The sequence below is a fragment of the Apaloderma vittatum genome, unplaced genomic scaffold, assembly GCF_000703405.1.
Source record: "Apaloderma vittatum isolate BGI_N311 unplaced genomic scaffold, ASM70340v1 scaffold10680, whole genome shotgun sequence".
Taxonomy (NCBI): domain Eukaryota; kingdom Metazoa; phylum Chordata; class Aves; order Trogoniformes; family Trogonidae; genus Apaloderma; species Apaloderma vittatum.
Window position 1 is genome coordinate 1 of NW_009692870.1, and position 14,372 is coordinate 14,372.

Consider the following 14,372-nt stretch of genomic DNA (forward strand, 5'->3'; position numbering starts at 1 on the left):
CTCAAATGCAGAACACCTTTTACCTTCTCTCGTTATTTGCATAACTATACCATCATAATACTGTTTGTATGAGAAATTGTTTGTCCTTTCTGTGTGTGTTTTTTTGCTGTACGTACTTTCGTTGTATGTCTTCCTACTTTCAAGACTGATTTGATCCAGGAAGAAGTGTTAGCCAAATTTCCATATGCAAAGGTGTTATAATGATACCTCTAGCCTAGATGAAACTTTAAATTTTGAAAATAATCCAGGAAAATCAATAGCTGACTCTTTAACAGGTTGGAAACAACCAAACAATCTAATACAGAATTGTAAGAAATACAGTACTCCCACCTTTCAAAGTTCATATGAAGGTTTTATCTGGATTCATTTCACATGAAATTACAGTACCATCTCTAAGTTGGGGCAAGTGCAGAGAGGCCTGGCACTGGATGGGGCTGGAAGGCGCCTGAGGAGGAGTAGGACAACCCCATGTCTTCCCTGTTATAAATTGAGGGAATAAAACCCAGGAGCAAATTCAGAATTTAAGTGATTTAGCAAGCGGCTGAGTAAGCAAAACAGCGCTGGGCAGCGGAGAGCAGCTCTCACCAAGGAGCGCTCATACCACAGCTGCCCCCGTGCACGGGTAGATACCTTGGTTATATACAAAGAAAGTTGCACATTCATTAGATGCTTATAATATGCTCCTCCTCTTGACACCTGCGCAGTGCCTCCTGATGGTCTTGGGCAGGGGTCTTCAGGAATGAAGGCTGTAGGTCTTCCTCACAATGAACTTTTACCTTGGTTCAAAAACTAGTTGGTCTCAGCACATTTCGTAAGATATCTTTGTCCTCGAATTCCACAGGGGCCTTTCATCACCAGATGGTCCTTGTTAGATACCTTTATCACTAGGTTCTTGTCAATTATTTTTTGTTCTTATGTACTCTTACAGTGAGTCCATCCTGCTAATCTTTGTTCTTTGTGCAGCTGGCGCTAGACAGCGTCCCCTGTGTACAAGCCTGACCTTGGTGGTGGGGAAGATTATGCTTAACAGGATATTGTAGCCTAAACAACTTCATTTCTAGCACAGCATAAAATTTGATGAACAAGTTCTATATGCCTTCTATTACACTCCCCTGGCCCTGTTGCCTCCCAAAGGTGGTCTCCCATCTCCAGTCCTGCCCCTTCCAGCAGCCCCAACATATTTGACACAGAAGAGCTCCCCAGGACCACATTGGCTGTCCTTCATGTGGGTCCTAAAAGCGCACATCCCCGCCTCTGTTACTAGCCATGGGGAGCAAGAGCACAGGAGGGTGCAGAAGACACCACGAGCAGGTCATCCACCCTCAGCTGAGGTAGTCAATGTTCTCCTGGAGAGGCCCTGCCAGACTCAAAGAGGAGGGCTGGCAGCCATGAGGCCATTTCACCTTCAGACGAGAGGCGACCCCACTGTCAACAGTAGGAGGGTTCCCTAGGAACTGACAAAACCAAGACCAGACCAGCAGCTGGAACAATCACTGACCCCAGAGGACTCGGTCCATAGTTTCTCCAGGTACAGAGGTGAGGATGACTGTCCTGGACTTATTTAGATCATTCGCTTACTTTTTTGCAAGATCAGGCACACATTTTGGCACTCTCTAATCTTTGGTGTCTCCTCCAATCTCCACAACATTTCAAAGATGACAAGGAGCAACCTCACAGTGACATCAGCCAGCCCACTCAACAGTCTCACACAAATCCCATCAGGATCAACAGATCCGTACCGGAGAAAATTTCTTACGAGATCCTTGAATTGAATGTCCTCTGATAATGGAATTCCACTGCTCCTTGATCCTTGTCTCTGGGCTAAAATGCCTGGGAACAGCAAAGACTGAGTAGAAGAAGAAGGCACTGAATACCTCAGCTTTGCCTGTATCTGCTGTTGCTGTATCACTCAACCCATTTAACAAGCAGGCACGTATATTCCTTGCCTGATTTACTATTCGCGTAGTAGCAGAAGCCCTCCTTGTTGCTTTTCCTGTCCCTTGCTAACCCTGGCTTAGCTTTGGTTTCTCTGATCACATTTTTACACACCTCAGTAGTGTTTCTATATGCTCTTTCACAACCTGTCCTAATTCCCACAACTATTAGGGGGAGTTGTAGCACAGAGGCCAGATATTAAACAGAACCTCATCAGAACTTCATAGTCTGCCTTTCATGGGAGTCCCCATACCGCCCTCTTTGTTCCCGTTCCTATCCATGGGGAGCAAGAAGAACCGCAGAAGGACCAAAAGGACATGGGCCTGGGCTCTCCACTCCAGGGTGACACAGGGAACATGCCCCTGTGGGGCCCCTGATAGCCCTGAAGAGGAGGGCTGTCAACAATGAGGTCACTTTACCTCAAAACGAGATGCCACTCTACTGACAACAGTAGGAGGGTACTCCAGAAAGAGGCAAAACCAGGTCCAGGTCAGCAACTGGAGCAGCCATTGGACCCCAAGGGGAAAAAGAGATCATTATTCTAGATCTAAAGATGAAAAAATGCAATAAATGTATGAAAACTACAGAAGTAGTCTTGCTGAGGATGACTGTCCTGGATATCACCAGATGATCTTCTTGTCATTTTTCAAAATGGGCGTCACACTTTCACTACTCCATCTACAGAAGGAAAAGGACATTGTTACAGGACTTAATTAGCAGCAGGACTCAAGGCTCATCTGATGACCAATTCTGACAGCAATACCCACTTTAAGTAGAAGAAATATCTATTCAGCCTCTCCAAACACCTCAACATAGGGATACTTCAGCTTTCTCAGGTGTTTGTTTAGTTGCAGCTCAGCACAGGTGGTGTGGACAAGATGCTTGAAGACAGGTATCCAGTGTTAGGCAGCCTCCCTGATTATCATTCTTCTATTCTTCAGAAGACTCCAGCATTTTGTTCAACAGGGCTTGCCAACCCTGTGTTACACAGCTACTTTTAAGTGCTTAATCTGAAGCAAAAATGCAGCCACTCGGTCACAACTAAGGATGACAGAGGCAGTGTATGCCTGAAGTGCTCGAGAGGTTCTACCCTTCACTTCAGAGGAGCTCCTCCAGATATACATGTGACTTATTCCTCCCTCTTAAACAGCTGTTCGAAGTTATTTTTTGTGTTATTCTCACTATCCCCCACAGTGTGATTGTGACAGGTATCATTGGGTCCTAACAGCAGAAATTACTCTGACAACCTGCATTCAATTTCAGAAAGTAATTTCCAGACATGTCTTTCATAGCTGTATACTTTTTTATTAATAGAGCTTTGTATAATTTGCAAATCACTCCAACTGAGAAAGTGTTTTTCTCCACTGCAAGAGAAGTAAAATGTCATGTTTTGTTGTCAACAACACCCAACACCAACAATTCTACAAATTTTTTTTTCTGTTCCACTATCACATCAAAAAGTGTGATTACACCAGCCTAGTAAACAGCAGCCTAAAAGAAGCAAAACCAGTGGCAAAATTTTCACTGTAACTTATAAATCACTTCTGTAACATCCCTATTTTGCACTATCTCTGCCAGTCCATTTTCTCCACCTCTTTGTCACCAGACATAGATCAGCTGCTGTTTAGGTGTAGTTTCGATTATCAACATCTAGGTCAGTAATTATTTCCTACGGAAAAACCAGTCACCTCAGCAGAAGTATGTGAATGGAGCTACTTTTTACCAAAAGCTTAAGAATCTGAATTATGTTACAACTTTCTTGGTAGAGATGTACTTACTCCGCTCTTAACATATCACAGATGGCAGCTAGTTTAATCTTTTTTTGCCATCCTGATGTGTATCTAGTTGCTAAATTGATTGCTATTTAGGATATGTCTATTCTACAATCCAGAAATGTGAGTGTTGATGAGGCAGATGTATTTAACACACCTTATAGAGGAAAGCGAAGTGACAAATGTGACATCAATCTTTAAAGGTGCTTCAAGGTGCTTTCGATCCTGAAAATTACATACTTGAAATTCAAACTTCAGGCCATTATAATTTGTTTCTATAAAGGTAAAAAAAAATAAATTAATGATCACTGGGGTCAATATGACATACTGAGGAAAAAAATCAACATTTCTTTTGTGACTGGAAATCGTAGCTAGTATCGCCACTAGATCTATCTGAAGAAATCACTCAGTTCGTGTACGTAAACGTGAGTGAGCTGATACTGCATAGTTGAACTTCCAGAAAATATTTCAACCTTGCTTCTAATCAAATGCTGGTTCCAAAGATGTTACAAGTCTGGAGAGAAGACAAGGCCAAGAAATAACAATGTATTAAAAATAGCAAAAAAAAATTATAGAAAGAAATTGTCATTTTTATTAAGGAGGTGGATGCCACAAGACTGCTACTGAGATCTATGCATTTTACGTATTTATAAATAACCAGAAGAAGAAAACAACTATGTAGGTGATAAAACTTGCTGACATTGGAGGTATGAAGTAGATTCTATACCAAAACCAACGTTACAGGATGCTTTATCTTGAAAATAATATGACCAAAGAGATAAAACTGCAGTTAATAAAATTATAGAAAGGGAATGACTCCAGCAAAATCATCAGAGAGAAGGTTTAAAAACCATTCAAACAGGAATACATTCACTTTCAACCTTTCCAATGCCCATGTTCAAGTGTTGCCTGCAAAAGAGAGGTTCTTGTGTGCAGATGTCAAAACTATAGATAAAGTTTCCTTAAGAGAGGAAACTGGAAGGAAAATCGAGGGGTTTCTTCACCTGATTGGATACAAGGCTGAAGGAAGTTGCAATTACCATGGAGAGTGCTGAAGGCCTCTGCAACTTGCCCCAGTGTGGGATAGCTATGGTCCTGCTGGACTAACCCTGGGAAAGTAGACTTATGAGATTAGCTGCATAAGCACTTTTCCCAAGAATTTAGCTCTGCATCCCACCCTGCACTTTAAAGAGCAGGGATATATAAATGCTTTGGGGACCTGCCTGCTATCTGGGCTGAGATGGCAACGTTGATGATTTACCCTAACAAAGTTTCCAGCACCAAGTCCCACAGCTCAGTTTCCACCATCTGAATTCAAAAAGTGAATCAAACTTACTAAGTCTCTCCAATAAAACTGGAAAAAAAAAAGAACAAAGAAGTGGATTAAATACCTAACAATACCATGGAGAAACATAAACTTAGATCTGGGGAAACTTGGTTCTAGCTCATGGGAAAATTTTGTATTAATATGTGGCCTTAATGTCTTCTTTTGTAGTCCCGTACTGTAAAAGAATCAAATCCCTCTCTTACTGAAAAATATCTACAGAAAATAATAAAATACAAATGTTTCTTTATACACTACACATGGGCCATCTGTAAGTCATATCATCTTTTTCCCTTCCTTAATATTGCAAACTCCACTAAGAAGGGTTAAGAGCTGAATCTTTTCCTTTTGGTTTTCCTCAGAGCAAGCCAGCTGCCTCATGGAGCTATCAGCAGGGTTTATTTTTCCTGGCTTGGATGCAAACCTCTAGTTATTAATATGAGAGTGAACTCTGCTAGCTGACAATTTAAGATAAAGTAAATTGGAAGTGACATAAAGGAGCATGTGGGTGTTAATGTGCGTCACCAAGGTTCTTTTCTGACATCCTGAAAGGTCTCATCTGTATGGCCGACACTAGCAACCTTTACCAGTGACCCTGTGCTATTAAAGGGTAGGCACTCTCATTGATTTGTAAAAGTGACAGATGTGGCATGTGGTTGTAAATTAGCCATGTGAAGTCGGTCTCCAGAGATTTCCAAGCATGTTTTTTCCTTTGCAATGATTTATGTTCTTCCATTTGCCAAGCTGCACAAAGCGAAGCACTTAACTCTTTTTCACCAGTCATCTTGTTGTACTTTGCTTTTTTTCTGAGTTTGGAATTTTTCTGGTTTTTTCAGTTTTCTCACTCTTCCTAAGCTATCATGATTCATAGAGCTAAACTCCTGCTCAGTTGTTTCTTTAAGAAGCTTTTCCTTTTCTCATCATAGTATTTCTGAAGAAGGTTAGCAAAGTCATATCAGGGTAAATTGAAATCTCTTTCAAATCCTTAAGCCCTAGCTTTTATTTACAATTGTGCATCTATATCTATATATATATATTTTTTTTTATATATATATATATGTATGTATATATACATATACACACGTGTGTGAGTACGCGTACATCTCTCTCTCTATAAAAAATTTCATGGAGCTATGTAGTAATGCGATAACCACGGTATCCTGCATATGTTATCTGATTTCTTTTTTTAAAAAAAAATATATAGGCACCAGAAATAAGTATATAGAGCAAATCAACTTTTAAAAAAATTAAAGTTAAATCAGTGGACAAGAACTTTGGTAAAGTTTGTCAAGATTTATTTTTTTTTTTTAAATTCAAATACAGTCAAAGTCTATCAGTTGCCATCCCCCTCTTCACAAGAGGAAAGTGCATGGGCTTTTTTTTTTTTTTCCCCTAAAGAAAATTAGACTTAAGGTGGGGCTTAATAATTCAAGAAAGTTCTGAATTAAATGTACACATTTTTCAAAAAATTACTATGTTTCTGATGGAATGAAGCTAAATAGAGTTCTTGTCCTGCATGTATTTTATTTGTCATATGCATATATATAAACATATATATATATGCATGTCTGTTTATGTACCTCTGTGTGTGTGTATATATATACACATCCACACACTTGTAACATGAAAGAGGAACCTGTTTTTCTCCCACTTTGCATGTGGAGACCAACACGTTCCTCCCTGCCTTGTACCCTGTGCAGTATAAGCTCTAGTGATGAGGCCAAACAAAAAGATAATAGTTCACCATAGTATATTAGTTTATGTAGCAAAGTCATTTTCAAGCAAGTAAAATAAAGCTCTGTATTCCAAACTTCTTTTCCTTTACATTTCTCATAAAGAAAAGGAAGGAAAAGGAAAGAGGGGAGGGAGTAGGGTTATGGCAGTAGCACTGAGCCTGTAGCACGTGTGTGTGTGCATGTGTGAGGGTGCAAGAGTGCGCGCGCGCGCGCACACACACACACACACGTGCACAGAGAGCAGGGCTTTGGTTGACAAATGAAGATTGTCCAGAGAAGGTGGATGCATAAGTAAGGAAGACTCTACAGTGATGCAACTGTATCCTTTATGTTTGCACGCAGTGAGAAAACAAATTCAATTGGAGGGAAAAAAAAAAAGAAAAAAGAAAAGAAAGAAAAGACCTCCTGTTAGGTCCCTCATCAGTGAGAGCATACTCAGTATGCTAGAGAATTTATCTGAAACCTTTTAAATCAAGGCCTCTTTATTACAAAAATAAAAACAAACAAACAAAAAAAGCATGAGAGACGACAAGATGCTGAAGTGTCACTCCAATCGTCCCTGCAGAGAACAATTGCATCCCATTTATTATTCATTTTCTTCTCTCATTTCTACGATGTCTGTCATTTCCTCTGTGTGAGGCATGTCGGTCATTGCAGAGTCTTCACCTTCTGTAGCTGTTTCATTCTCATTCCGCTTCTTTTTCTAGATTGAAACAAGCATTCAGAAACCTATCAGTAAGTTGTGCATGAACACACTCCTACAAACTTTGGGCGCTGGGAGAAGTGAGGTGGGAATAATGTGGGGTTTTTTTTAGAGTATGTTATTAAAAGCTGAGTATTTGTGTCATATTTGTGCCTTGTCACTAATAAGCTGGCTTAACTTTGAAGGTTTCCATAACTTTCTTGGGGCTCAGCTTTCTCCTTTCTAACATAAATGCAATAATAGAGGCATTTCTTATGTTAAGCAACATCCAAAACAGGCTTCAGCATGACTGGAGGGAAGAAAGCATCTGGAATCTTTTACATCATAGACTTTTATTAAAAAAAAAAAAAAGAAAAGCAAACAAAATAATAGAGAAGATAAGCTGCTCTATGAGAGGAGGGAGAGGTGGCAACCTCTTTTCTCAAACGTCAAAACTTCAGGAAATTTTACAAGATGGGAGCATTCTGGCTTCTCTTGGTATTGCTGATCCACTGTAATCCCCCATCCCACCAAGGTCAAGTAATATTTGAATATTTTTGGCTAGCAGGAGCAGGAGGGCATTCAAAAGTCCTATGATTCATCCAGGACTTCCTGGATTAGTAAAGCTAAGAAGCATTCAGCCCCACTACAAAACAAGTTGAAGCATCTGTTCCTTATTATCCATTTCTCAGCAGGCTGACTAGTTTTACAGTAAACACTTTTACAGCTGACAAAAATTCTCCCACAGGTATTATTGATTCAGCTCAGTTGGGCATATATATATATATATAAAGTTTCAGAATTTCAGAGGTGTATATGCAACACTTGATGTGTAGCTCTCAAATGCCGCCCACTTATCACCACTGTTGGTGAAGTTGGCTCTGCCACTGTCACATTGGCTGTGGAGATGATGCTCTCAGCTACATACTAATTCTGATAATGGAATAAGTTAGATTGGCACAGTTATTATTGCCACTACCTGCACTCCGCACTGCAAAAATTAAGCACCGTGTCCTCGGCCAGAAACACTCTCTGAGCTACTACCATAACAAACAAGTGATTCAGAGGTTAGTCCAGATACATGTTGTGAAAGCACAGGCCATGAACCATTTCAGCATCTACAGGTTTTACTCTTTGGTTCTCAAGAAAAATGTGACAGACTAATCATGATAGAGATCAAGGTCTTCCATTTTCTTAGGAAACTTGTACGCTTTGGTCTATTGCCATAGCCTCCACTGTTAATAATAGAGGTTTTAGTTTGTTCCAACATAAGGTTTTTAGGTATTCCATCTTTCCTAATTTTTGCTAAAAATAGAACTGGCAGGCATCTTCACTTGGCCCCTAGTAAGAGTTGTAATAAAAAAAAAGGAAATACATTTTTTACATTTTCTGGTTCCATCTAGAGAGTCCTTCTGCACTATGGAATGAGGTACACACCAGCTTGTTTCTGCTTGAAGTTGGACCTGGTGCACAGAGCATAAAACCAGGATACAATATGCAAGAACTGAGATGTATCTAGTCAGTCAGCCAATATTTATCCTGTGTTTGACTTCATTTGGTGGAATACTCTTTGAAATCCATGTATCATTATTACTCTATACATGCAGGACTGTAGCATGTGAAATACGTAAAAGTATGCCTACGAGAAAATTTCACCTGTTTAAGTATTTGTAAGATCTCATCCTCTACTGCTGCAGGAATGTATCTTACGTTAAGCCACTTCTTAAGATGGCAAAAAAAAAAGCAATGGCATTTTTTCTCAGCAGCGCTGGTTTTATACATAAATTAATTACATATGCATATGCATATGTATATACACATACATATACAATTGTAGAATCATAGAATTGTTCAGGTTGGAAGGGACCTTAAAGATCATCTAGTTCCACCCCCTCCTGCCATGGGCAGGGACATCCCCCACTAGACCAGGTTGCTCATATCATATCATATCATATCATATCATATCATATCATATCATATCATCGTATCATATCATAAATATCTAATGTGTATTTATATATACATATATACATATACATATGTATATACCTATACCTATACCTATGCCTATACCTATACCAACACATAGCTTGGATGGGTAGTTGCAATGTCTACATAAAGAAGCCACGTTGTACTGTAGGAGCAGATCTAGAACGCAAAATAGGTGGTGGTAAGAATATGATTGATAGCCATGACACACATATTTTGAGGAGCAAGAGGTTTACTTCAGACCAGTGTGTCCCATGGCCTGAACACCCACTAGCAGCTGGAAGGCATCTCTTGGTTTTGTTTCAGCCAACTCCCAAGTTGCACCCTCTTGAGATCGCACAGAGAAGAAAAGCAAACCAAGTCCAGTAAGCAGGGATGCTGGGGAGTTACATTTGCAAAGGGTACTCTTAATCTGAACTAAAATGCACTATGTTCATCAGCTGCTTCCACCAAATCCTGCAGAGCCTAATTCTTACCTGTTTCCGATAGACGTAACAGGCCGCTATTGCAACCATGGTGGATTCTCCTACAAAACCAGCTAGAAGGGATCCTACTCCAAGAGTGGCTCCATGAACTCTGTGGGTGGCATAAGAGGACAATAGTCATGCTTGTGTGAGAATGCAGGACTCATAATTGTATTTTCACCGGCATATAGAACCAATCTGTTAGAAATATTTCTTTCAAAGACATAATACACTGGCAAGGAGAATAACCGGTGTTTTAGAGGACTTTTGTTTCTTAATAGCTTAACTGTTTAGTAAAACAACCACATTCATTCTGAATCAAATTATCGACTACAAATTTCAAGTGTTGTACAGAGTGCTGTAGAATAGATTGTTTAACTTATAAACAATATATTATATATTCTTCCATTAGCTTTCTTAACGGTGCATTTAATAACATGGAAATAAATTCCCCTTAGGACACAACTTTGCTTCTTTGACATTTGTGTATTTTTTCAAACGGACATCATTTTTGTGCCTGCCTAGAGCAGCCACACTTGTGAATTTTTACATGTATCTTTTCCAGATACTGACAATATTTAGGCTTTATATAATAGTTAGTATTTGGAGAAAATGTTCTCAGCAACGCAAATTCAGCCATCAAACGACAGGGAACAGGAACGAAGAGGAAAGCAAACGCATCAGCACTGTGGAAACAATTATTTACCCCAAGTAAGGCAGCACAATGAGACTTGCGATGAGGACAATAATTCGCAGCACTGAGCTGGGTGCCAACACAAATGTCTTCTTCAGAGTCATCAGCCAACCAGTCAAGTGCGCTCTGACAGTCACTGTTTGTGAACAGGGGAAGGGAAGGGGATGAGGAGAAAGGGAGGCAAGAGTAGTATAAAAAGAGTCAGTCATCTCATATGAAGCTTCTTCATTCAGAGAGTAGTGTTGAGAGATACCCATGGTGAAATAACCACGGTGAAACTTGCTCTGATAACTTTGCACACTGCGAAAACATACCAGAAATGAAGTAGATCTTGCATCCAAATTGTTTTAATATACAGATTTTTTTTTTAAAAGAAACAAAAAAAAGCCAGTTATGGACTGTAAGAGCTGCTCTCTTACAACCACTTTGTTAGATGGTCCTTTCTGTTTCCTTCATTAAAAAACAATATTCCCTTCCCTAAAGAGATACCGTACCAAGGAAGATTTTCCATCTAGCTCCCATGTGCTATATGGAGTAACAGCTAGGCACAAAAAAAGATACCTGCATGTACCTGTTCCTATATTTGTAGTTTATTACAAAACTGTTTTGTCATATAAGCAGAAAACACTACATGATGTAGCATTTAATTACGGAAGTTTGAAATTTTCTGAGGGGAAATATTTTGATTAGTGCTGTCACGCTGAAAGAGCATAAACTGAAAGAGCCACTGAGTCTGGCAGCAGAAAAGACTACTGGAGGTGATGTTACTGTGTAGGTGGTCCTAGATGTTATCATGAACAGTTAATTTTAGTTTTGGCACACATGTACTGCTACTGCCATTCACGTGTGTGTTCTTGGTCAACTACAACAGACAGAATTCAGGCTTTAGCTTTGGCAGTCACAAATCAGCCTAACGACAGACTGCAACATCTGTATCTTTTACTGCAACATCTGTATCTTGACCACTGGTGTAAATAGTCTTGGTCTATACCAGCTTCAACATATGCTCGTGTTACGTATGTGTTACATATGCTTGGCATACCTTTAGCCACTCGTGTATGTACAACCCTGCCAGACTACGACCAAGCCTCACAGGCCATTTGTTTTTGAGGTTACAGAGTTTTTATTTTGTTATTTCTTACCTGGAAGTGGAAAGAAGGAGAAGATGCGTAAAGGAACAACACACAGCTCTGCAAAAGCGAAGTCTACTCCAATTATGTCAACTAAAATCTTCTCTGACACGTTTGGCGTCCAAAACATCACAAAACAGAGCTAGGAAGAACAAAATTAAGAAATATTTATATTTAAGAAGGGAAGCGCAATGAAAGATAGGCCTTCCTGGTCCAAAACATTTGTTTACTCTACTGATGGGCAGATAGCTCTAGTGATGATAAATATGCATACAGTATATTTATACTTAGCTTGCATTCAAATACACAGAGGACACAATTGTAAATAAGAGAGGCACGTTAACTTCCGAAGCAATTCCAACTCCTCGTGTTCCTCACATACCAAGACTGACACATATAGAAAGAATTTTTCTGGTGCCTGCAAATGGTTGTACTTGAATGGTCTAATTGTTATAAAAACTGCAAGAAATTTGATTTTTACAGTACTTGCTCTGGTTGACACCCATATTCCTAAACAGGTTATCAAATGTTTTAGTAACAGAAGATCTGAAGGACTCCAAGACCCAGGGATCTGTTCTAAATTTAACACTAGGGTTTAAACGTGCTGCTGATACTAGTACCGCTGGTACGCAATATGCCTAATATCAGTACAGTCCTGCAGACACAGTGCCCTCAGGCCACAAATCCATTAAGTCTGTTATTTTTGTCGAAGAGTGTGCTCTTCAGTCCACACATGGAAGGAAAACTTGCAGAAAAAAAAATGCAACAAGCAGTACAGCAGTAATACGTTGTTTAATTTTTTGATCAATACTCGTGGTTGAGAATCGAGTTATTAAAAGGAAACTGTAGAGTGACAAAGCAAATTCTTTCATTGCTGCAGACACCATGAGGCAGACTGCAGCAATTTGTACTCTTGCTGCAAATGACCTCTAATGCAACTATATAGGGCATATTTTGTCAAATCTTTCTTCAAAGTCCAGTAAACAAAATAAGATGCAAAGGTGCCTCCTTTTCAGTTACAATTTGCTGTTTTTGTGAAAGCAAAGACCTTTACGCTGCTTGTACTGTACAATGCCGCTGTAGCATCCCACTGAGCAGTACAGTTACTGCTGCAGTGAGATTCCATACACTCATGCTAACAGCAGAGTCTGCCCATGGGTAGCAGAAGGCAAATGGAACAGACTTTCCTCCTTTAACGGCTGTTTGAGAGGCTATTCTAACATGGTTAGACAGGTAAGCAAATAAGTGACCAAAAGCATTGTTCTCAGTCCTGTTCTCCTTGAAGTCAAAGGTTTGTTTCTGGCTTTAACAAAAACAGAGTCAGTCTCCATCCAGCTCCTACGGGAGGAAGGTCAGTTTGCAAAATCAGAGGTAATGACTTACACCCAGCCGGTATGCAGTCATTTCTCCTCAGCTGTCACAGACTGCAGTCTTCTCCACTCCCTGCCCCCCTGATCAGCAGAGAGTCAAATGCTGATAAATGGCTTCAGACAGACCTTCTTGTATAGCAGCTGGTGGGTAAAGGCAGCAGTGACTGCTAGGCTCAGGAGTAAGTATTCTGAGGAGGTGAGGCATGGCAGCAGAAGGACCTTCTATTTCTGTCTCAGCATGTTTCCATCTTTTTTTTTCCTGCAATATTGATAACTAGTTTCATTTTGCTAAGAGTTTCCTCTCTGTTGTCTTTTGAGCAGATGATATTCTCATCGCCCACAGGGGACAGAGCATCAGGAATCATGCAAGCCCTCTGCTATTTAACTTCTAGAGTGCTTACAACTTGGGAAGTTTCCATGTTATTTCGAAGACAAATTCAAAATGCAGTGGAAAAAAAACCCAGGCTCTACTTCAGGAACACAGTAACACTAAAACATACGAAGGAAGGAAGGTATTTTGGCTATTGATTTTATTACAGTATACTGAGATATTGAGTACATTACAGATATATTGAAAATAGGATGAAGTCAGGGTTTTTCTTGTGATGCTGAGCGGTGTGCTTGATGTTTGAGGTTACCTTGGTAAAGGGTGAAGAGTGATCAGAAAGGAGACCAGAGAAGATGGTAACAGATGAAATGATGCACGTAGCCCAGTGAAACAGGGAGTAGGGGAGAGGAGGTCCACTGGAGTAAGCAGTGCTAACTTCCTGGGGCTCAGATCAGGAAAGATTTTGGGAAACGAGACATACTCTAGGTGAATCTATCTTTCTTTAGTTAAACACTGTTTGCTTTCTCCTCCCCCTTATGTCTTTCTGCATGTCTGCGAGGTTAAAAATAGAATTAATAGGCTAGGGTAGGGTTACAATCATACCTCCATTTAATCTAATCAAGAGGTGCCGATGAAACAGTAAAAGCTTTCGTGCAGGCTGGAAACACGCCTGCGCGGTGGCATTGCAGCTTCAGGTTGCAGTTAGCTGCAAAGGCTTTATACAGTAATGACAATTGTGCTTGGCAACTCTGTGAGGCTGAAGCATTTTAATACTTGGCCAGGAGAGATTTTGCTTGTGGAATTCTAGCAAGAGTTGATTTGATTTTTCCGTTATCTTACAGTGTGAGTGCAGCATGATATTAAAGGATGGTTATGTTAAAGCCTTTGATAATTTAACCAGAACTTCAGCTGAACAGTGATGAGTACTTCAAAAATACAGGAAAAAAA

The 14,372-nt window shown here is 39.9% G+C and overlaps 1 protein-coding gene across 1 annotated transcript; it reads right to left on the reverse strand.

The window, feature by feature from the left end:
* Positions 1 to 7,164: 7,164 nt before the first annotated feature.
* Positions 7,165 to 11,868, reverse strand: LOC104276002 (progressive ankylosis protein homolog; the record flags this gene model as incomplete). The annotated part of the gene is made up of 4 exons (XM_009872173.1): positions 7,165 to 7,470; positions 9,915 to 10,014; positions 10,609 to 10,732; positions 11,739 to 11,868. Coding segments are annotated over 4 exons (471 nt in total), but the record flags the coding sequence as incomplete, so codon positions are not given.
* Between the last annotated feature and the right edge of the window lie 2,504 nt (positions 11,869 to 14,372).